Source organism: Leucopleurus acutus, assembly GCF_964270905.1.
Source record: "Leucopleurus acutus genome assembly, chromosome: 8".
In the NCBI taxonomy this organism is placed as follows: domain Eukaryota; kingdom Metazoa; phylum Chordata; class Mammalia; order Artiodactyla; family Delphinidae; genus Leucopleurus; species Leucopleurus acutus.
Window position 1 is genome coordinate 60,262,950 of NC_139151.1, and position 24,570 is coordinate 60,287,519.

Sequence of the window (24,570 nt, forward strand, 5' to 3'; positions counted from 1 at the left end):
ACACATAATATAAAATTTACATTTTAAGTGTATTAAGTACATTCACATTGTTTTGCAACCAGTTTCCAGAACTCTTTTCATCTTGCAAAATGGAAACCATATCCACTAAACAATTCCCTATCCTCTTCTCCCCCCAGCCCCTGGTGACCACTATCCTGCTTTCTGTCTCTATGAATTTCACTACTCTAGGAACCTTATATAAGTGGAATCATACAGTATTTGTCCTTTTGTGACCAACTTATTTCACTTAGTATAATGTCCTTGAGGTTCATTCATGTGTAGCATGGAGAATTTCCTTCCTTTTAAAGGCCGAATAATATTCCATTGCATATATATATATATATATATATATATATATATATATATTTGTCACAGTTTGTTTATATAGTCATCCATCCGTGGACACTTACTTGGGTTGCGTTTGGCTATTGTGAAGAGTGTTGTTATGAATATGGGTGTACAGATATCTCTTTGAGACCCTGCTTTCAATTTTTTTTGGCATATGCCCAGAAGTGGAATTGTTGCAGCATATGGTAATTCTGTTTTTAGTTCCTGGAGACCATTTTAGCCTCACAGGAAATGCAGCAGGCTCTGAGAGTTTCAAGGTCTTGGTGTGAATTGGTAATAGACCCTTGCTTCCTGTCTCCAAGACCCAGGCTCTTTGTACCACATGGGTTTTGCAACCATACCCCCAAAGAACTCACATGGTAGCTAAGAGAAAGATGCACTTGAGTATAAAGGAGGTTGTATTAAGCATGATTTATTTTTCTTTTTTCTTGTGTGTTCTCTTTGACAAATGAGTACACAGGCAGGTGGGTTGGCTTAGGCAGAAATTATAAACTTGTAGTCTGAGTGATCAATTTATGCTATAGATGTAGGGCTATATCATTTTTAAAGGGCTATATCATTTTTTTTTCTGTTTTGATTTTTTTAAATTTATTTTTTTGGCTTCTCTGGTGGCGCAGTGGTTGAGAATCTGCCTGCTAATGCAGGGGACACGGGTTCGAGCCCTGGTCTGGGAGGATCCCACATGCCGCGGAGCAATTAGGCCCGTGAGCCACAACTACTGAGCCTGCGCATCTGGAGCCTGTGCTCCGCAACAAGAGAGGCCGCGATAGTGAGAGGCCTGCGCACCGCGATGAAGAGCGGCCCCCGCTTGCCACAACTAGAGAAAGCCCTCGCACAGAAACGAAGATGCAACACAGCAAAAATAGATAAATTAATTAATAAAAACTCTTACCCCCAACATCAAAAAAAATTTATTTTTAAAATTTAATTTTTATTTTATATTGGGGTATAGCTGATTTACAATGTTGTGTTAGTTTTAGGTGTACAGCAAAGTGGTTCAGTTATACATATACATATATCCATTATTTTTCAGATTCTTTCCCCATATAGGTTATTACAGAATATTGAGCTCCCTGTGCTATACAGTAGGTCTGTGTTGATAAAGGGGCTACATCATTTAAAAGTCCAGATTCCCATCTTCTCTTAAAGATGATCCAGCAATACTGAGTTCACCTTCTTGCCTGCTTACCAGTGCGCCCCAGTCCCTACCACTCCCTATTACTCGCACCTACTTCTCTCAATAATATTAGCTATTTTCCCATTTTCCATTTGAATTTCAGACTCCTGGTTCCGAGTGTAGGGCTAGTAGAACCTAGATCAGGGGCTCATCTTCTGTTAGGGCCAATTTCCCAGCAACACAGTTGTTACTCAATAAATATTTGCATGATCAAATGAATTAACTCATGTCAACCAGCTTTTATTGAGCACTTACGATGTACAGGGCCTATGGCTGGATGGCCATTTCCCAGAGATGAATAAGGCACAGCCCCTGGCCTCTGAAAAGTCACAATCCTATGGGGCGGGGGAAGGCAGATATGAGTATGGTCCAATTGTGGACCTGAGGTGGCAGTCAGAGTAGGATTTTCTGAGAAGATCTTGAACTGCATCTGGAAGAATGAGAGGCCAGCCATACGAGGGAGTTGATGGGGAGGCCAGGAGGGGAGACGGTTTCAGGTAGAAGCAACAGCCGATACAAGGGCCGGGAGGTGGCTGATGTTCCATGTGTTTGAGAAACTTAAAGAAGGCCAGTGCGACTGAAGTTTAATAAGAGAGTGGGAAGAGTGGTAGTAGATGACGTCAGACGTATGTTTTTATATCGACAGCCTAACCCTTAAGCCAGGCAGCTATTGGGCAAATCCGTGTTCCCGGTCTTCAGAAGCCTTGCTCAGAACAGGTAGCTGGCTTAGCACTGTCAGAGTGGGGACGGGGCCTAATCTCTTCCTCTGCCTCAGGTGCCAAGGACAGGGTAGGGCACAGAGCAGGTTTCAGTAAAGATTTGCTGACAGCACACTTGAGAACAGGAAGTGCAGGCTCTGTTGAAGGAGGCCCAGGCTCAACTCCCTCTTTATGGGGGCACTCATTCTCAAGTCGCTAACACCCCCAAGCCACACAGAGAGCTGGGAGAGTGAGATGCAGGGAGGAACCAGCCACAGGCCCTACCCGCAAAAACCTCAGAGGGGAGGGTATTTGGAGGGGGGGTTAGGAAAACGGGCTGTGAGAGTTAAGGGAGGGCATCCGACTTAGCTTGGATGAGGCGGGGAGGGGGCGTCAGGTAGGCAGATGGGGTCATTTAGCCAAGACTTACGGTATGTGTAGGGCAATTTTACCTACAGTGGTTTGGACGCTTCGTGTATTTTCTGGCATCATTTCCTCCGAAACCACTAGCAGGCCCTAATGGGCCTCCCCCGGGGCGGGTCCTAGCTCTATTCCTCAATCCTCTGCAAAGGGGCAGGGCCTCCCAACGAGCTCGGGCCCTGTTCGCAGCGCCCAGATTTGCCCGCCAGGCGCCGCTGCACACGGGTGACGAAGCGCGAGGGTTCCTAAGCTGCAGAGAGGCGGAAGCGGATTGGTTGCAAGGCGCGGCGGGGAGGGCGGAGCCTGGGATACCGGCCTGGAGGGGGGGGCTGGCAATGGGCCCCCCGGCCGAACCGGGCTGGGCAGTTGTCGCCTCAGGCAGCCCCGGGCGGCAGTCGTGGTACCGAGGGTCTTTGCCCTGACCAGCTCTAGAGCTTGGGCGAGTGGAGCAGCACCGAGGCCCGGAGATCGGGCAGGGCAGCTACTGTCATCGTCGCTGCCGCCGCAGGCCTGGGTTACCTGAGCGACTGCGTGTCAGGGGCCCGCCCGCTCGTTCGCGGGCTGTTAGTGCGGGAGGGGCTCTCGTGGGGGAAAGGGAGGCCGGGACCCGACCCTTGGCTGGGGAGAGGGGTCCTGGCGGAGACTAGAGCGGGCCGAGAGCCGGGAGAGCCCTCCGGGGTCTGGGGGTGCCGGGCGGCTGTCTCTAACAGGTTATTCCGGGGTAAGCCGGGCGCTGGGGCGGGCTCGGGCTTCGCTGGGGGCCGGGCGGCGCGGGGCGGGCCTGCGGGAGAGCACGCCCCCGCCCGCCCCGGGCCCGCCCCGCGCCTCCCGCCCGCTCGCCGGGGAGCCTCTGTCCCGGGCCTGGCCCGTGCGCGTCCGCCTGCTGAACCTGGGCACCGCCGGCCGCCTGGGCACGGGACTGGGCGGGAGCACTGACCTCGGCCTAGGAGGCCTGGGATCCCCGAGCCGCCTGCGCCCGCGGGGGCCTGGAAGTCGCACGCCCTTCCCGAACCTGTGCCCCTCGCCGATTCTCGGCGGTGCGAGGCCAGGTGCCCCCCTCTTTCCCTCCCTTCTTTCCCTCCCCCACTCCGGTGCCCGCTGGAGGTCCCGCCCGCCCGCCCCCTCCGGCAGGGGTGTAGCCGGCTGCGGAGCTGACACCGGCTCCGCGGCCACCCTGTCCAAACTCTCCGGAAGCGGCCCGAGCCGACCGGGTACTCAGGCCGTCGCAGCTCCGGCGGACCCACTGTTGGACCCGAGGCGCCGGCCCTCCTCCCGCGCCCAAACTTGGAGCACTTGACCTTTGGCTGTCTGAGGAGGCAGACTCACGGGTGGCTGGACAGCTGCGGCACCTCGAGGGCATCTTGCCTGGGGTTCCAGGACCGTCAGCTGCACTCCCGGGCTCCCAGCTTTGCCTCTGGGATCCTGAGGAGTCTACATCAGGCGCATGTTGACTGAGACCTGGAGTCATGGATGTGTGCGCCCGTCTTGCCCTGTGGCTCCTCTGGGGGCTTCTCCTGCATCACGGCCAGAGCCTCAGCCAAAGCCACAGCGAGAAGACGACGGGAACCGGCTCGGGGGCCAGTTCTGAGGAGTCCACTGTAGCAGGTAAGGCCTTGGCTACGGACAAGAACTGAGTTGCCCAAGTGGGGAAGTCGAACCCTAGGTTTATACACCTGCGATTGATGGCAGACCCACACATGGCACTGCCTGTTCTTAGTAGTCCAAAGAGTTCTTTCCCTTCTAATGTCTTTGTCTCTCTTGAACAACTTTCCTCATCCCTCCTCAGGATATCTTTTGTTGGCAGTGAAAAGAGCTTTGCTTTTGGGGCACCTTGGCCTTTCAGATCAGCAAGTCAAGACCCCTTCTCATGACTACTTGTCTGGACTGATGCCCTGGGCAGATGATAAGTCTGTTGCTCTTGGCCAGTTTCAGCACTTGGCAGCACAGGGGAGGCTGAGGCTACTTGGGTTGGGTAGGAAGAGTCAGGACTGGGCCAACTCTATTACTCTCTAACTTAGTGTCGAGGTGTGCCTTTCTATTCCAATGAGCGTGGGGACCCTATTCTCTCCCTTCCCTTAGGTAATCTGCTGTCTTCTAGCTGTGCCCATTTGAAATATCAAGGCAGTTCTTTAGATGGAATCCTATTTACCACCAGGGAGTTAAATGGCCTTTTGTTGACATGGGCATGATGTAATTCCTGGGACCATTTGTTGACTTATTCTGTTTCTTCTGACTGATGAGGGTAGGAATTGTACAATATTTTTGATCTGTCCTGGTTTTTCCTATGCACTTATGGAGGCTTGTCAAACAGTAGGAGCCCTGGTATTGTTGCAGAAGAAAGAGCACTTTTAAAATGCAGTTGTTTTACACAAGGCTTAGAGGTATTCAGTTTTTTATCCCTGTTTCTCTCACCCGGTCACTGTGATCTGCCCAAAGTAGTGAGATGCAGAATGAGGAGAGTTTATAGCTAGGTTCTTTCTATGGCGGGGCAAGCTCAAGTGAGGGGACGCCTCAGTGAATACCTATTGATACAAGGAGGAAAAGGAAGCGTAAATCATGGTGGCCAGGAAGTTTCATGGATGGATCCAGAGGCTGGCTTTGGTGCTAGACCCTTTCTTAGGAAACCCCCTTTTAAATTCCTTGACTGGGCTGGGTGTGACTGCAGGTACCCCAAGGGTTGGCTTCCAAGTGAGGCCAGGGTTGCCCTATGTACAAGCATGGCACCTAGGCTGTTGCTTTGAAGATAGGTCCTTCTTGCATATTAATCCTGTTTCTCCATACAGTGTCTCCTTGGCCCCTGAACCCTAGCTCAAAGCTTGGCTCTCATTGGGCTATGAAGGTAGATGTAGGTCAAACTGTGCAGAAGACCTGAGGAGCATCTCTGCTGTCCCAGTGACATCCCTGTTTGTAACTGATAATATGTCCTTTTTTCACCCTAAAATATGAGTGCCTGACATAAAATGAATTTTCTTTTGGGGGGGAGGAAGTGTTCTTTATTTTAGACACAGTGCTAAAAGAGATGAAGTTTTGAATTTAGGCATTAGCTAGCTGTCAGGAAGATTTGTGTGTTTGTACATGCCATAGGTTAGAGGCACTCCAACATCCCTCGTAAGCAGCCCCTGGCTTGAGCTTATGGAGACAGCCCTCCACACAACATATTTTAGAGGCTTGGCTGTGTTGATTATACTACTTAGGCTTCTCTTTTGGTCTTTTCTTCCTCTCAGTTCAGAAATTAGTTTCTATTGTCACAGTAATATTGAAGCCCAGGGAGGAAATCTCAGAGACCCTAGGTGCTGGGAATGACTATAGTTTGTGGTAACCTGGAGGCCCCAGCACTGTTGTTCTGGTAGGTTATCACCTTGGGCCTGTCTGGGACTTTGACTCAGATAAGAACTCATTTTTTGCAAAGAGGTGGACTGGGCTCATGGACGGGGCTCTTCTAAAGGATTTGGTGAGGAGCTGTCTACACAGCCAGGAACTCTTGTAGCCTTTCCAGTCCCTCTGTATCCTCAGAACACAGGAGTTTTACTTACCCTTAAAGCTTCCACTTTTCTAAATCAGATTCAACATATCTAGTCAATTTGTATGTTCTCTAAAGTTTGTATTTTACACAGCTGTTTTTCCCATAGTCTCGCAATTGCTCTATTAGAATGCAGGGCAGGTGATATTATCCCCATTTTTATTGTTGAAGAAATTGAGTCCTATGCTCAGTTTTCTGATTTTTTTTTAAAAGATTTTTTTGATGTGGACCATTTTTAAAGTCTTTATTGAATTTGTTACAATATTACTTCTGTTTATGTTTTGGTTTTTTGGCTGCAAGGCATGTGGGATCTTAGCTCCCTGACCAGGGATTGAACCCGCACCCTCTGCATTGGAAGACAAAGTCTTAACTACTGGACCACCAAGGAAGTCCCACGTTTTCTGATTCTTAAGTCCTAGACTTTTTCTGTCTTCTCAGGCCCTGCCCTGTTAAAGGAGCACTAGGTAAGGCCAAGAGAATGTTACTTTCCTCTTGGTGAGTTAGTTAGGCAGCCCCTGGTGACTCTGTAGCAGAGATCCAAAAAAAGGCTGTCTTTTTCTTCTCTGGAGGGTCTTCTGCAGGGGCCAGAAAATTGCATTTTTTCTCTTGTTGGATGTACATGGCTATCTTAAAGGTCTGCCCCTCCAGGGAAGGCAGGTGCTCTGCTAGAAGACCTTCTTATTGGGAGAGGCCATTCCTGTCACCTTCTGGCTCTTTGATGCCTGTATACCCAGTTGTGCTAAGTTACTTTCTCAGTAAAGATCTGTGCTTGACTGTGCTGCTCTGAAGCCTGCACTTCTGAAACTGCCTGGAATTGATGCTTGGAACCTCCCTTAGACTCTGGACTCATTGCCTCCAGAAACTCAAAATGTTTCCTGCAGAATGTGTGTGAGGGGTCCCACGTGAGTCTGGAGTTGTGACTGCCAGTGTTGGTTGAGGACCTCTACTCAGGAACTGTGGTTCTACTCAGTATAACTAGAACTGGGCTTTGGAGGATAGGCCTCTAGGCAGTTTATGGAGTGCAGGTTGGCTTCTCAATTCACCCCTAATGGAGTGGGAGGCCAGAGTCTTGCCTGCCCACCCAGCTAGTTGCTGCTGCCTCCAAGGCTATAAATGGCCTGGCCATCTTGGTGGCTATGCTAATTTTAGCTGAGGGTGGTTCCCGGAACTGGATTGGAGCCAAGGGCAGGTGGGTGCGGCTTGGCTGAGGCTAATATTGGGGGATGGGCAGAGGGTCACACTAATCCTGGGGCAGCTAGGACATCATCTGCACCCACACCTCAGCTTTGACAATCATCCTTAACCAGGTTAATTTATTCAGCAAACGTTGAACAGTGTCAGCTCACGTGCTGTGTATTCAGCATATATTTGAGTGCCTGCTCTGGGCCAGGCACTGTGTTTGGTGTTGGGAATTAAAGGATGAACAAAACAGACATGTTCTCTGCCCTCATGGAGTTTACAGTCTAGTGGGGAGATAGAAAATAAATACATAAATAAATATAGTGTCTTGTAATTTTTGTGGAAGAAAACATAAACAGAGTACTGTGATGGAGAACGGGAAGAGGACAGAGATCCAGCTGAAGTAGGAACCCAGTGCCTAGCAAGACATTAATAACATCAGTAACATCAACAATAATAGCAACTGACATTTTTTAGTGCCTACTGTGTGGCAGGCACTCTTCCAAACATTTTATTCTTTTTAATTCTTACAGCCATCCTGTGTGCTTGGTATTATCCCTGTTTTATAAGTGAGGAACTGAAATCATAGAGAGGTCAAGTAAATTACCCAAGGTTATACAGATAGTAGGGAATAGAGCCAGAATTTGAACCCAGGCAGTCTGACTCTTCTCCCCACCTCCACCTCAGCCACTAGGTTATACACTCTTTCAGAACTTTGTGATAAGCGCTGTAGTAGAGGTATGATATATACATACAAAAGGCTGTGGGAAGCCCAGAGGAGCAAGTGACTAACCCTGCCTGGGAGAGCTGGGGGAGGCTTCTCAGTTTCCTCCATAATTTTTCTCAGATCTTGGGGAGATAAAAAGTGGTTGCCTAATTCAAAAGTTAAGAGGTGGAAACATCAGTTAGTTCAACTTATTTATTTTTACATATGAGGAAACTGATGTCCAGAGAGGCGTCACATAGAAATTCCACAATGGGTTATTAGTAGAACTAGACTAAGACATTTGAGTCAGGGACCCTGGCGTAATCAGTTATTCAATCCACAAGTCTGTAATGAGTGCTTACTGCTTGCTTTGTACTATGGAAGGAATTTAGGGCTACCAAAGTAGTCTAGTTTGGGGGTGGGGGTGGGGATATATATTTAGAGACTATTAAATACAACATAATGCACAGGCTTAATGAAGCACAAAACCAAGCAGGGTAGACAGTGTAGGCTAAGGATTACAAGAGCTCTGCGTGGGCTGAGCTAGGCTAAGGTGGCTGGGGAGGGCTTCCTGGAAGGCGGGGTTGTGCGGAGGCATAAGAGAACGGGGTGGGGAGTGGTCTGACTTGGGGATTGTTGGAGGGAAGGGGGCATTGTAGAGGTCTGGATCACCAGTGTGAGCACATGGGGTCTCACTGGCGGCTGAACAATAACTGGGCAGAGTTGCTTCACAGTTGGCCAACTACCTCGCATGAGGGCTGGTAGACAGGAAGACTGCAGTCACGTGTGGTCTGTGGCAGGTCTCATAACTACTGTAATTTTGAAGTAATGATGATTATGAATAATATTTGGAGATATCTATACCAATGTAATGTGACATGAAAATGTCTGTACTTTCTGTTGGTGACAAAATCATAGGTAGTGCTAATAATATTATGGTTGGTTTTTATGTATGATTGAAGGAAATGCTAACTTTCAGTAAGAGAATGTTGAAAATAAAGATGTAATTTCTTTCCCATCCAAATTCACCCCCCCCCCCCCCCAATTCTTCTCATGGGCTCCTTAGGAATGTGGAGCCATCATGCTAAGAACTCCTGTTCTCTGACAAGGAAGGGATGAGGTCCTGATGGGAGGGTTTCCTAGGTCTTCACAGGACTTGAGTTTGAGCCCCAGGGGGCCCCTCATTTCCTGCTGAGTGGCTTTGAGATACAGTGCTGAGTGACTTCATGGGCATGCTGTGGTATACTGCTTTCTGTGAGAAATGATTCTCCAGGAAACCCAGCAGTTCTGGCTGTCAAAGTTTTTGGGAGAGAGAAAGATACCAAACTGGGTCTCCAACAGAGCTTTCTTTTTTTGTTACTGCTGATCAAAAAAAAATTATGAACTATTAAGTTATACAACTAAGTATAAAGAATAATACATTGAATACGCCTGTGCCCATAACACAGTGTAAGAAATCAAGTAATAACAATACAGAGCTTTCTTTATTACCCCCTGGATACTTTGTATAAATTTCTAATTTAACACATAGCACACTGTACATATATTTGCTCACTTACAAGTGTAAGCTCTTTGTGGAAGAAAGGAGGAGGGGTTGTATTTTATTTATCTCTGTTTTTATTGTGCCCAGCCTAAAATTTCTGTTAAAGTTTGTTGGAAAAGCTGAAATCAGGGCCTGTTTGAATGGATCATATTTTCTCTCTTCCTTTCATACCTTCTCATATATCTTGGTACACATTCTGGGCTTTTCAGCAACCCTTCATGGTGTTGCTCACCCAGGGCACTTTGTATTTTCATCCAAGTTCAGATCTGTTTATCCCTTTTCAATGTATTATTTTATTTTATTTTATTTATTTATTTATTTATTTATTTATTTTTTTTGCGGTACGTGGGCCTCTCACTGTTGTGGCCTCTCCCGTTGCGGAGCACAGGCTCCGGATGCGCAGGCTCAGCAGCCATGGCTCACGGGCCCAGCCGCTCCGTAGCATGTGGGATCTTCCCGGACCAGGGCACGAACCCGTGTCCCCTGCATCGGCAGGCGGACTCAACCACTGCACCACCAGGGAAGCCCGTATTATTTTATCTTATCCTCAACTTTGGAAGTAGGTATACCTGTTTTTATTATTATGCCCATTTTTTTTGGCCATGCCACGAGACATGCAGAATCTTACTTCCCCAAGCAGGGATTGAACCCCTGCGCCGTGCAGTGGAAGCATGGAGTCCTAACCACTGGACCACCAGGGACTTCCCATTATGCCCATTTTAAAGGTGAAGAATTTGTAGCTGAGAAATTTGTGTTCTTTGTCACATAACTAAAAAGTGGCAGGATCAGAACCATAACTCTGGGGATCTGTGTATCAAGCCCTTGTTGTTTTTGTCAAAACACAGTACCTGTCAGTGTGTCCCTCACCAATCTGGCATGCAGAGCCTTAGCCTCAATGGTCTGGCCATAGCTGTGCTAACAAAGGTGTTTGAGTAGTCTTGTCTCCTATCACAAAGTGCTGCTCTGGAGGATGATGGAGTCTATAATCTTACCAATCATGCTACCCTGTTGGAGTTACCTGTGTATGTGCCGGCCTTCCTTGATAAAAACTCCTCAAGGGTTAGGACAGGAAGCTCCTAGCACAAGCCTTGGCACATGGTATACTTTACATACTGTAGAGTTTGTAAAACTGAATTGAAGGGGATTTATTGTCTGGTTTTTTCAACTGTAGTTTACTAGGTTGGAAGTTGAAGAAGTTTTACTTCGAAAGGGTTAGGTAAAGTCGCAGAAATAAGCTTCACTTATTTAGAAAGTTCACTGTTTTAGAATTTCGCATTTTTTGGGAATTCCCTGGTGGTCCAGTGATTAGGACTCTTGTGCTTTCACTGCTGGGGTCCAGGTTCGATCCCTGGTCGGGGAACTAAGATCCTGCAAGCCATGTGGTGAGGCAAAACAAACAAACAAACAAAAAATAGAATTTCTTGTTTTTTGCTTTTGTTAAAAAAGTCATCCAGATCAGTTTGAGTCCAATGGCCTCATTTTGCTTGGAAGAAGTTTGTCTAGGATTTTAAAGAAACCAGACTCTTATTGTTGCAGGCCTTACCATGAGAATGCGGTTGGGAGTAGCTGGGAAACTGTCTAGTTCCACAAAGGACCTATGTGTAGCGGGGAGGAGAGAGTTGGGAAATGAGTGGGTGGGGCTGGGTAGAAGCTCAGATGAGATGATTGGCTTTGGTTGGCAAAAGGGTCTCAGTTGGCCACAGCCAGCAGACATAAATATCTGGATTTAGGGGAGCTTCAGAGTTCCAGCTTTTTTTCTTACTGTCTGTGGACCTTGTAGAGGGTAAGTCACTTTACCTCTCTCAGCCTTAGTTTTTTCATTTGTAGAAAGAGCATAACCTTAATGAATAGATTTGTAGTAAAGATCAAATGAGATAACTTATGTGGTGAAAGGGCTTTATAAACTCTAAAGTACTACACAATTAGGGATAGTGGGATCCTCACAACCTCTGCTTTTATGGGCCTGGAAAAGCCTCAGTCAGAATCTGAGTGTCTTCTTACGGTGGCGCCTCTCTAATGGAAGTTGCTTCTCTGAACCTGCTGTAGTGCCATTGTTTTACTTCAGGTGTACCCACCAGACTTATATGAACCCTGGGTGTGGCCAAATTAGGCTTTTACTCAAAGCTTACTCTAGGCCATAGGGAAGCTGTTGATAAAGTCTGGGTGCTAGTATTTCACCTTATTTCCGGCCTATATCCCCTTCCTTTTGCTGGGTGTAACCACTTCCCTAGCCCCACCTGCAGACTTGAAACGGCTGACCAGATGGGCCTAGTCCCTACCTGTATTGGTACATAACAAATTATCCTTAAATGCAGAGGCTTAAAATAGTAAACATTTATTATTTTCAGTTTCTGTGGGTTAGGAATCTGGGTGCTGCTTAGCTGGGTGCCTCTGGCTCAAGGTCTCTCATAAGGTTGTAGTCAAGCTGTTGGGCTGGGACTGAAGGCTCAACTGCGGGGAGAGTATTTACTTTCAAGCTCATTTATGTGGTTGTTGGTAGGCCTTGGTCCTTTGCCACATGGGCCTCTGCACTGGGCTGCCTCATGACCTGACAATTGGCTTCCCCCAGGACAAGTGATCCAAGAGGGAGGGCCCAAGATGAGAGCTGCAATCTTTTTATTGCCTAATCTTGCAATTGATGTGCCACAACTTCTGCCATATTCTATTTGTTAGAAACAAGTCAAGGTGAAGGGATTATACAATGGCATGAATACCAGGAGGGTAGGGATCACTGGGGGCCATCATAGAGGATGCCTGTGACATCATTCTAGGGCCATGATCTTGGGAACAATGGGTGCTGAGTCCTCTTAGTTTTCCTCTGACTTCCTTTGCTTGCCTCCTAGAGTCTTGTGGTGTCTTTCTGTACTCCCTTTGGTATTATGTCCTTTTGATTCATGCATGATCGCATTGCTTTGACATGTAGAGTTGACATGGCCCTTCCACCTGTATTCCTCCCCTGTTTTAAACCCAATTCTAAACTAGATTTTTATCCTAGGTTCTAGTCATGCCTCCCAACTCCTTGTTTGGTACCTTTAGTTCTGGAGCACATTGTACAGCCACTGACCTTGGAGGCTTTACTGCCCCAACTTGCCTTCTGAGAGCTAGACTTATAAGTGGCATTGAACTGGGACTTACACATTGACAGCTGAAAAACTTACTCTGACCTTTAGGGCCGTTGATGTTGGGTGCTATCGCATCCTAGTGTGTCAAAGTTGGAAGGGCTTTTAAGTACCATCTCAACTAAACTCCTCAATCTACATATGACAGGAACAAATTTGCCCAAGGTCTCAGTTGGGGCCAGAATCTAATTTTGTCTGATTATTATTCACATGCTGTTCCCACTCTGTTGTGGAGCTTCTTTACTCTAACACAGCCAGTTTGGGTTGTTAGGGGGTCTGAGACCTATACAGAGGAAAACCAGAAAGCAGTTCACCATATTGTATTGTGTTCACAGAAATTGTGCTGGGCAGAACTGGGGGGGTATGCAAAGTCAGTGCTGCTTCTGAGGATCTTCCCTGCCCAGCTAGGGAGCTTTTATATGATGCGCAGAAAAAGAAGCCCAGTGATATCTGTGGTGTATGGTGACTAATATCTGCATTCTGTACTCCCCTGGCAATCTCAATTCAAGCAAGGAGAGATCTGTTTGTTTTGATGTACAGAGCAGATTTCCCGAAGGAGGTGGGTCAGAGTGTCATACTGCATATCTCACCATTGTTTGGCTCAGCTGGTTGCTTTATGTATAGATTTGGGGCCTCCACAGGCAGGGTAAATGTATCTAAAGCCCTGTGGGGTTACTCGTGGCCACCTAGAAAGTGCCAAGGGGGAGCTTTCTGGGCACTGAGAATTTGACAAAGCCTTGCCTGTGTTGGCACAACTTGCTAAGGCAGGCGAGACTTGAGTAGGGATGGCTATGGCCCTGTCATGTTGATCAGAGTGGAGCAGATTTATTTCAGTGAGAGACCTGCAAGGAAAAACCTGAAATGAGCCAACAGCACTGTACTTTTGTTTTCTGCTGGGGAGCTTGGAATAGAGACGGTGTAAGCCCTAAAATCCCTCTATGGGTCGTAGTTTCCTTCCTGACCCAGGGTTCCGGCCCCAGACCACTTTGCCCACTTCATCTTCCTCGGTTCCCCTCTCTACATTTTGGCCCAGCCAGACTTTTTTCTTTGTCCTGGTCTGCAGAGCACACCTTATACTGCTTCTCTTTTGCCTTTACTTATGAATGCCATTTTACTGCCTCCCAGAATGTCCTCCCCTCTCCTCCTTCCTTCCTACCTAACCTCTGAGTCGTCTGTGAAGTGATCCCTGACATTAATGCTAGCCACAAGCTCCCTCTCATTTCCAAACTCCGGTAGCACTTGCTATCTACAATACTCTCTGTGCCCTTCACACCCTACTTATGCCTCTTAAAGCAAGAGATAGCCTGATGTGGGAATCAAGAGCACTGGGCACTGACTTGAGTCCTTACTGACAGTATGATCCAAACTACAGTTTCCTCACTTGAAAATGGGATTAAAATTTGTATGAAATAGCTTTTAAAGCCTTTTTTTGGCATATTTTCCTCTCTCTTGAAGGCAAGAGCCATGTCTATTTTTTCTGACCATAGCACCCGTCCTTAGTATCTATCACAGTACGGGTCACAGGGTATGGGCCCAATAGATATTTGCTGAATAAATGGATGAATAACAACGAGTTGATCTTTGAATTGAGTAGTCATGGAGGGAGCGTGCCAAGTGACGAGCTTGGACAAGAGTGCCCTGAGATTAGGGGTAGAGTTCACGTGGGGGATTTCTGAGGTGTTCTGTGGGCACTCACTATTTTTCTGCTGCCTGGTACTTCATCCCTGTTTACTGAGTACCTCCTGAAGCTGCGCTCAGCGACAGTTACCAGTCGCACTGGGGGATGGTTCGGCCCTTGACTCTGGCTGGCCTTTTCTGTTTGCCATAGCACTGGCTGCCCTGAGCAGGTGGCTGTAGTAGGAGTGGAGCAGGGCTGTGCTCCTGGAGGCCTGAGATGAGGCTTGTGGGCGGGGCTTCCTTGGCTCCTGCTGCTGCTTGTCTTTGGCTCCATGGACCCCCTGGGTTTACCACAGGGCAAATGTGAGGCAGCTGAAGGAACAGAACTACTTTCCTTAGCCTGGCTTGTGGGATGGAGAAGGGAGCCTTCGTTCATGCTGGGCTTTGCATCAGGGAGGTAGGATAGTCCAGTGAAGATCACTGGTGTTTTAAAGGTTATCTCTGATTCTGCGAACTCCCTGGGCCTCAGAGAACTCCAGCCTGAGCAGACATCACACCAGCTTTCCTTCAAGGCATTGGGGAGGGGCCTCTAGGGGAACTTGGTAAAGGAGGCAGAGGCATAAAAGAGTCAGCTGTGCTGTCAGCATGGCCCCGCTGGGCCAAACCTGTCCCTTTTCCTATTAGCCATTTTACAGAGCTCCTGGCTGCCTTGTGTTGAATGTTGGCCTAAGTAATGACCAGAAATCTCACTGGCAGGCAGGCAGGCAGGCAGGCAGGCAGGCTGGCAGGCAGGCTTCCAAGTCTCATGTGCCTCTGATTTTCTCCAGTGAGATTCAGTAGCTCTGCTCCTGATTGGCTCTCTGGGTCATCTCAGGGCTTGTAGGAAGCTCTCGGAGCTCTCATCACTACAGTGTGTACATTAAAGCAAATGTGTTTGTGTTTTCCAAGTTCCTAGAGCCAGCATCTGGAATGTAGGGACCAGGGGAGCTGGGTGCCCTTCAGGTGTAACACATACACCGGTTAGAAAGCAGCTTCTGTGTGTGTGTGTACCTGGGTACTCAGACTTGTGGAGGTCTTATTTCAAGAAACTTTTGCCGACAAGGGCAAAGTTCACTGAAACTCATATTGTGTATTGCTAAAGAGATAAGTATGTAATTGAGACAACTCAAATAACTTCAATGATAAGAATGATGATGAGGGGCTTCCCTGGTGGCGCAGTGGTTGAGAATCTGCCTGCTAATGCAGGGGACACGGGTTCGAGCCCTGGTCTGGGAAGATCTCACACGCCATGGAGCAACTAGGCCCATGAGCCACAACTACTGAGCCTGCGCGTCTGGAGCCTGTGCTCCGCAACAACAGAGGTTGCGACAGTGAGAGGCCCACGCACCGCAATGAGGAGTGGCCCCCGCTTGCCACAACTAGAGAAAGCCCTCGCACAGAAACAAAGACCCAACACAGCCCAAAATAAATACATATTAAAAAAAAAAAGAATGATGATGATAACTGCTATTTATTGAGCACCTGTTATCTTCTAGGCCCTGGGCTAGGTGCTTTACAGCTGTATAACAACACTTAAAGGTGGATATTTTTCTCATTTTATAGATGGGGAAACTGTAACTCTGAGAATTTAAGTAATTTTCCCAAGGTGACTAAGCCAGGATTTGAATTTAGGTTTATCTGACCCAAAGGCCAATGCTGTTTCTATTCTTGTTTAATAACTGTGGAAAGGAAGGAAACAGCTATATGAATTTAAGTAGAGATGTGTGTTTGGATTGAAAAGTGTACAATTTATCAGACTGTTAGTGGCATTAGTTTGTTCTATTGCCTAAGTGGCCTGGAATAAACTGGGATTGGAATTTGTAGGGGATGGGGGAGGGAATGAGAAAGTGTATCCACTTAATAAATTCTGAATGGGAGTATCACACTGGTGAAGTGTATAGCTACAAAGTGCTGTGTGTTCAGTTTGTATCCTCCAAAAACAGCATTATGGTTGAGCTCTTGTGGATATAAGCTTTGGGATAGGGTCTGTATCTATGTAGTGTTTACCTCTTCAGCTAACATTTAACATGTATGTTATACCTTGCCCGGTAAAAGGGTTGAATATAATAGGGAAGTTAAGATGTGTACGAACATTTTTCCTTATCATAATAAGAGCTCCTATTTATTGAGCACATATTCTATACCAGGACTGGGTTAGATACTTTCACATACGTAATCTTGTTTAATCCTCACAATGGGTTTCCCATTTTACAGTTTGTCGTGCAAGGCAATCTAGTTTCAGTGCCCTATGAATAATACCTATGATCCTATTGGAAAATGGGATCACCTCTGCCTGGAGAGATCAGGGAAGCTTTATGGAGGAGGTAGCAGCTTAGTAGGTCTTCAGGTACTTCAGGCAGAAATATAAGGTTTCCTCTGGCTGGGAAGCATTCCAGCCAAAGGAAATGTCATGAATAAAGGCATGGAGTGAGACAAAGTGAAGAGTCTTTAGGGGACATTGGTTAGTCCAGGTTGGCTGGAGAGTGGCATCTATGAAGGAGAGTATGATAAAATAAGGCAAAAAAAGATTAATTGAGGAAAGATAATGGAGGGCCTCAGTGTTTGGCTAAAGAGTTCAGACTTTGCTGTGTAGGCAGTAAGTAGTCGTTGCAGGTTTTGAGCAGGGGAGAGACTTGACCTGAGTTTTGCTTTAGGCAGATTAATCTCACAGAACATGCACAATGCATTGGTGGGATGAGGTTGGAGGCAGGGAGTCTAGATAGGAGACTTTGCAATTGTTCATGAGCAGAGAGGTGTGTACTATGGAGGCAGAATCAGTAGGACTCAGTGTTTAAATGTAGGGAGGGAAGGAAAGAGGCAAAGATGTAGCCATGTTTTGCGTGTGGGTAATGAGGTGCCTGGTGGTGCCAGTAACAGAAAATATATGGCAGTCTGAAGGAGGGGGCCAGTGCTAGGCTGTGATGACTAGGGGGGTAGTTGACTTTTTTTGACGTGCTAGGCAAGGGCTACACTTCACAGTACTCTAGGAACCAAAGAATTGTCTTCTCTCTACGCTTGTTTTACATCACTTCATTTTACAGATGAGTTTTCTGATGCCCAAAGATGTGAAGGGATTTGCCAAAGGTCATACAAGAACTGCTTGGTGGATTCCAAGTCTGAGAATACAGGTCTCTTGTTTTTAGCTATTAAGCTTCCTTACAAAGCTGGGCCTTCACTGCAGGAAAATCAGAGACTCTTGCAGATAGGAATACCTGGGTTCAACTCCAGGCTTTGCCATTTTCCATTTGTGACATCTTTGTCTTTTTCATTTTTTTTTGTATATAAATTTACTTATTTTATTTATTTTTGGCTGCCTTGGGTCTTTGTTGCCGTGTGTGCATGGGCTTTCTCTAGTTGTGGCGAGCAGGGTCTACTCTTTGTTGCGGTGTGCGGGCTTCTCATTGTGGTGGTTTCCCTTGTTGTGGAGCACGGGCTCTAGGCGTGCGGGCTTCAGTAGTTGTGGCTCGTGGGCTCAGTAGTTGTGGCTCACGGGCTCAGTAGTTGTGGCTCATGGGCTCAGTAGTTGTGGCACACGGGCTTCGTTGCTCCGCGGCATGTGGGATCTTCCCGGACCAGGGCTCGAACCTGTGTCCCCTGCATTGGCAGGTGGATTCTTAACCACCGCGCCACCAGGGAAGCCCCATTTGTGACATCTTGAACAGGTTGCTTTTTTTCTCTGAGCCTTAGTTTCCAAATTTGCAATAAAAGGAATATTAACCTCATGGAGGCAATGGAAGATAAGGCACTTTGTGAAACCTTCAAGTGCTATGTGAGGGTGTTATTCCAGGATTTTGGCATGGGTTGGAGCCATATATACAGTGATTATTTTGGCCGAGTGAGAGCAGACAAACTCACAGTTTCTCAGGGAAGGTCTCCTTTCACTTTAGGCTTCCTAGGCTACTCACTCACCTGCAGTTGGGGCTTTCAGGTATGGGAACATGCTGAGTTTTCCACAGTCACACATCTCTAATTTTCTAGTGTGAAATGGAGTTGCAGAAGGAATACTAAGCCATCATACCCTGTCAGGAGTTCTTGGCCTGAGAGAAGATGATTACTATCCCTTTTCCCCAGGGTCTTCTACCAACCTTCAGCTGGCTCAAGGTGGGGGGGGGGCACAGTGCTAGCTGAATTTAGGCTATGCTTTGAGGGGAAATTCCTGCTGGACTAGAGTAAGCCCTGGCTGGGGACAGAGGTGCCAGGGTGCAGCTGCTGATCAAAACTAGTACCTGGAGTCCTCTTGTAGTCATCTGTTTGGTTTAGCACACATGTTCCTGCGTCATCTTGAGAGGGGGAGGAGGCTGCTCAGGTATTGTCAGGTAGCAGGTCTGTGGTTGTGTCAGCTCATTGTCATGGGAGCAGGCATGAAACTGGCCATCTTGTCTGATGTCTTGTCACATAACCTCTGAGAGGGTGGAAGGGGGATTGCAAGAAGATTTTCTGATTAATGAGATAGCTGTTTACTGTTTTGTAGCCTTTTTTTTTTTAAAGAGGGCCTGATTCTTTTTTATTTATTTATTTATTTAGTTGCATTGGGTCTTAGTTGTGGCAGGCGGGCCCCTTAGTTGTGGCATGCATGTGGGATTTAGTTTCCTGACCAGGGATCAAACCTGGGCCCCCTGCACTGGGAGCATGGAGTCTTACCCACTGCGCCACCAGGGAAGTCCCTGTAGCTTCTGTCTTAAAGTGTGTTTTTTTCCACTTTTTCCCTTGAACCCTTTTTTCTTTTTCTTCCCTCTTTCTAGCTAGAGTCAAGAAGCTCTAGTTCTCTTGAGTCTTCATAACTTTCTTTATGAAAAATCTAGTTTAATAAAAAAGAACAGTAGACTAGGAATTAGCTGTGGTTGTGATACTATTGACGTTTCTGGGCCTCAGTTTCCCCATGCCAGGTATTTTGAACCTATCTCATAAGGTTGATGAATGCAGATTTTATGAGATAATGTGACAAGTATTTAGTGTTATACAGATGTGAGTAATTTATTATTAGTTCTCTTTTTCTGAATTGTCTGATCAACTATACAGTTCCCTGGTTCTTCCCCTCTTTTTACTACTTTATGTCTCCTAGGTTCTCACTTTTCCTTATAACCTTCCTTTTTAACTCTTAATGACAACTGGAAAAGTGTGGCCACACCTGGTACAGTTGTAAGGCAGAGGGCTGAGCCTTAGAAAAAGTGATGTTTGTTAGCTTTTGAGTGTAATATCTTGTCATTAACTTGAACGAGACTCTTTACCGTTCTGCTCCTCAATTTTCACATTTGCTCCCGGTGTACCACGCAGCTTGATTCTTGTGAGCCTTGAAGTCATTTTCATTCTGGAGAATCTCCTTTAAAGTACAAGCATTACTGGGTTGAGGGTACCCTTGAACTGAGAATCAAAACTAGCCTTTGTTAGATTCCATATATATGTGTTAGCATACGGTATTTGTCTTTCTCTTTCTGACTTACTTCACTCTGTATGACAGACTCTAGGTCCATCCACCTCACTACAAATAACTCAATTTCATTTCTTTTTATGGCTGAGTAATATTACATTGTATATATGTGCCACATCTTCTTTATCCATTCATCTGTTGATGGACACTTATGTTGCTTCCTTGTCCTGGCTATTGTAAATAGAGCTGCAGTGAACATTTTGGTACATGACTCTTTTTGAATTATGGTTTTCTCAGGGTATATGCCCACTAGTGGTATGGGTCATATGGTAGTTCTATATGTAAGTTTTTAAGGAACCTCCATACTGTTCTCCACAGTGGCTGTATCAATTTACATTCCCACCAACAGTGCAAGAGTGTTCCCTTTTCTCCACACCCTCTCCAGCATTTATTGTTTCTAGATAAGAACCTAGGGGTAAGACGGGAATAAAGACACAGACCTACTAGAGCATGGACTTGAGGATATGGGGAGGGAGAAGGGTAAGCTGTGACAAAGTGAGAGAGTGGCATAGACATATATACACTACCAAACGTGAAATAGATAGCTAGTGGGAAGCAGCCGCATAGCACAGGGAGATCAGCTTGGTGCTTTGTGACCACTTAGAGGGGTGGGATGGGGAGGGTGGGAGGGAGGGAGTCTCAAGAGGGAAGAGATATGGGAACATATGTGTATGTATAACTGATTCACTTTGTTATAAAGCAGAAACTAACACACCATTGTAAAGCAATTATACTCCAATAAAGATGTTAAAAAGATAAAAAAAAACAAACCCCAAAAAACTAGCCTTTGCTAGTGTGGATTAGGTTAGGGTATATCCACTGGGGGAATAGGTCACAGTAGGACACTGGGGTGGGGGATGGAGGCTGGCAAGAGGGCAATTCTTAGTTTACTGATGCAGGAAGGGTGTCAGGGCCTCAGGGCATACTTGATGCTGCCTTTCTTGTAACCCACACCCAACTTCTCTTCCTGAGCTGAGCACGTACCTGTACTCTCAGCCAGAAGTCAGAGCTTGGTGAAGCCTGATTCCCCCAGGAATTCAGTGATAAAAATTAGGGCACTTGAACAGATCTAATTGGCTGAACTGAGTGAAGGGCAGAGGCTTTCCCTGGGGGCTCCTTGTAATCTCCTGTGGTTATAGACTTTTCAGGTTGGACTAATTAAAATGTTGGCAGCTGGACTCAATACTTTCCTTGTACTAGGTCCTGCTTCAGACTCCTGGAGTACCAGAAGTTGGCATGGGGCGGTCTTTCCTGGGGAACTGAGGAGTGGGTTTCCATTTCCTCATCTAACTAAATGCATGATGATGTAATAATTTCTGTCCAGAATGGGCGGCTACACATTTCATGGTGGAGAGAGATGTAGGCTGAGCCCTGCATCCACATATGCCTGGATTTGGTACTCTCCAGACTCCCAAGGTGCCCTTTCAGGTCGATTGTCTGTTCTATTAGCTCGCAAGTGGCTTTGCTCTGTCAGCTGGCAAGTAATTTCCATTGCCCTGGGGTATCCTTCCCTGATGTGTATTCCTGTTCCAGAAAAAGGGATATTTATTAAGTCCTGCCATGTGCCAGGTCAGGGCTAGTGTTTCACACAGCTGTCTTTTGAGATATGGCCACATCTTTTCATAATGCCCAATTTATAGATGAGAAAATACTCATAAAAGGAAAATAATTTGCCTGATAGTCATTACAGCCTGTAAGCAACTGAACCAGAATTCAAATCCAGGTCTCTCCCAAAGCCTCTGGTTACCTTCCTAAGGCAGCACAAACACTTTCCTATCCTCATATCTTTCTAAGCTGAGCAAATTTCCTGCCTCCAGTTCCTACAGCCAGAATTATTTTCTTGACCTGCCTTTCCAGAGCACTCTGCCCTTCCCTCTATTCTGGCTGATATCCAATGAGGCATGGATCTACCTCCCTCATTTGGCTGCTCCCACTCCTGCAAGCTGTGGCCCTCAGGATGTGTTCTCCGAAGACCCAAAGGAAGCTGTAGTGTTGAAACTTCAGGCATCATGACAGACTGGTAAGGAGAGAGGTTTTGGGCATAGTCTCGGCTAGTTCCCTGCACGAAGCCAGGCCTGGGTCTTCTTGGTTTGCAGGAGTGTGCTTTGTTGTTCTCGAGGCAGTAGGGCCTTCTAGGCAGCATGCCTTTTGGGTTCCCAAGGAGCAGGCATCTTTTCCCTCAGGTCATTTTCCTTGGCATCTGGCTTTACAGTTTCTTTCTCGTAGTCTCCCTTTGATTAAGAGTCAGATCAGTGCCACCTGGAGTAAAGTACTATGACAAAGCCCTCGGCCTGGCCTTGGTTGCTGGAATATTCCTGCTGACTGTGGGTACTTGGGTTATTTTTGCGAAGAGCATGCTAAGTTATTAACCCTGCATTTGGGTCTTATGTTTTCTGCAGCCTCTGCCTACTGGTGTGCCTCACTTCACAGGATAAAGGCTTTCCTGAAGAAGGCAAGCCTGTGAAGGCATTTTTAAAAGTTGAATTATCTTTCTCACTGACTTGAAAAAAATTATAAAAGTATTTTCATGCCTTTTTCTATGCATATAGCATATATGTTTAGTGTTTAACATCAAAAGTTTGTTCCTTTGGGAATAAATGGCAAATTAGAACATAACAAAATACAGTTAAAAGACCTTTAACAGGAAAAATAATAAAATATTGATGACAATCAAAATAAATTCCAAAATAGGTAGGCTGAAACACAGTGTTTTTTGTTTGTTTGTTCTGTTTGGATACAATGGGAAATCTGGAATAGCATAATCAGCAGAATGATCTAGATAATGACATGACACCGTTTTGCCTTCTCCAGTATTAGCAATAGATTAGGAGATGTCCTTAGGCGAAGGGGAGAAGAATGCATTCTGGGACTAGAACTGTGTAGTTCCAACTAGTCATTTGTGTCTAAGGACAGAAGTAACTAGTAACTACCTTTCTGGGTGTCTGTTTCCATGTTAAATGAAAGCAATACCTACCCTGTTTAATTTTATGAGGATTAAATAAGACAATGTATGTAAAGTGTTTTGTAAACTCTGAAATACTATTGTTGTCATACTCAGTGGGTGACTGGAGCCAATTTGCTAGCACTGCAGGAGGCTTTTGGTTTAAGATATGCCTTAGGGACTTCCCTGGTGGTCCAGTGGTTAAGACCCTGCACTCCCAATGCAGGGGGTATGGGTTTGATCCCTGGTGGTCCCGGAACTAAGATCCTGAGTGCTGCCTGGCACAGCCAAAACAGCAACAAGAAAAAGATGTGGCTTAAACCTATGACATAGGTGGGAAGAAGAATGCTAAGTTGATGAGTAAACCGTTGAATGCTGTTTGGGCAGCAGCTGAGAGGAATTCCTGTGAGGTGAGGGAAAGAGCCACATTCGTCCCTTCATTCTGTATCTGTTGAGTCCTGTCGGGCGGAGGAGAAAGAAATACAGATGTCTACCTATTAAATGTATGGTATGCTAAGTATGGAGGGTTCTTGGTTTAGGAATGAAAGCTCCATAAAGACAGGAGTTTTTGTCTGTCTTTTACACTGCTGTGTTTTCACCCAAGAGCAGTACTTGGCACATGGTAGGCTCTTGATAAATATTTGTGGAAAGAAAGGCTAAATTTTGGAATCAGACAGACTGGGTTCATATTTGGGCTCTGCCCTTCACCAGCCCCTTTCCTGAGCAAGCTGCTTAATCTCTCTGATGCTCAGTTACCTCATTTATAAAATGGGACTAGGATTAGCTATTACAGAGGATAATTGGGGGGATTTTTTTTTAAAGTAAAGGTTTTAAAACTTTTGTACAAGTCCTAGTAAGTGCTCAATGAAAGATGGTTCCTTTTGTTTTCCCTTCCTGGTTTGCAAAGTGGGATGGAAGCACCGAGGACAAAGCAGATCTGCTTGGGGAGCCTGGCCAATGGCTTCACAGGTTTGATCTGACCATGTCTTTCTAATGTGTGAGATTAGAATTATTGGTATTATTTCCTCACAAACAGAAGTCCCTGGGATTGAGCAGGAGTGTTGGAATATATATGCTTTGCCTCTGTGTTTCCCGGGGTCTTGGTGGGAGGGTCTGGCTCTTGTCTTTCAAGGCAGGGTAATGTTTGCCCTGCAGGTTTGTGCAGAGGTTGTTCCCAGAAAGAGCAGCTTCCCCTGGAGAGTCTGGACTCACCTGATTTGGATTAGGCTTTCATAGCCAGCCATCACTGCCTCCCCTTACACCAGTTATTGTTAGTTATAGCTTTGAAAGGTATCCTCAGCTTGACTTCTGCTCCGGATCAGTTGTAAATTCTCACAGCACATGGAGCAGAGCATGTTTGCATGAGTTAATCAGGTATTTATGAGTTGACCTTTGCTAGTGAAAACCTAATTTTCCCTCATGCCTGGGTGACTCGAGCAGGCTGAGGGCCTTTTTCTGAGACATTCCTGGAACTGTTGGAAGTGGCAGCAGGTTTGCCTGCCCTTGTCATATGTGCACAAGACCAGTGGGATATATTTGCCCTTCAGCAAGGGTGCTCAGTGCCTCTCCTTTCTATCCTGTGGTCTTAAGACACTGGACATAATACCACTCTTCTTTCTTTTATCAACATTTAGACTTCAGAGCTTTCTCTTCTGGTTTAGTTTCTTGGAGGATGAGTAAGCAGGGAGGAATTGTCTGGCCATCAGACAGTTGAATTGAAGCCACTTGGCCAGAAGCAGCTAAAGAACATGTTCCTAGATGGGGGTAGTCAGGCACTGGGTAAGTTAGGGTTAGTTTAGGGGTTAAGTGGACCTGGTGTCTTCTAGAAGTAGAGA

At 46.3% G+C, this 24,570-nt stretch overlaps 1 protein-coding gene across 2 annotated transcripts in view; it reads left to right on the forward strand.

The window, feature by feature from the left end:
• The first annotated feature begins 3,757 nt into the window (after positions 1-3,757).
• The window catches only part of STIM1 (stromal interaction molecule 1), a 194,594-nt gene continuing 173,781 nt past the window's right edge, over positions 3,758-24,570 (forward strand). For both annotated transcript variants that reach the window (XM_082844565.1, XM_082844566.1), the window contains exon 1: positions 3,758-4,248. In XM_082844565.1, the coding sequence (XP_082700691.1) occupies positions 4,110-4,248 (139 nt within the window). In that variant the 5' untranslated portion in view covers positions 3,758-4,109. The remainder of the gene's footprint in view (positions 4,249-24,570) is intronic.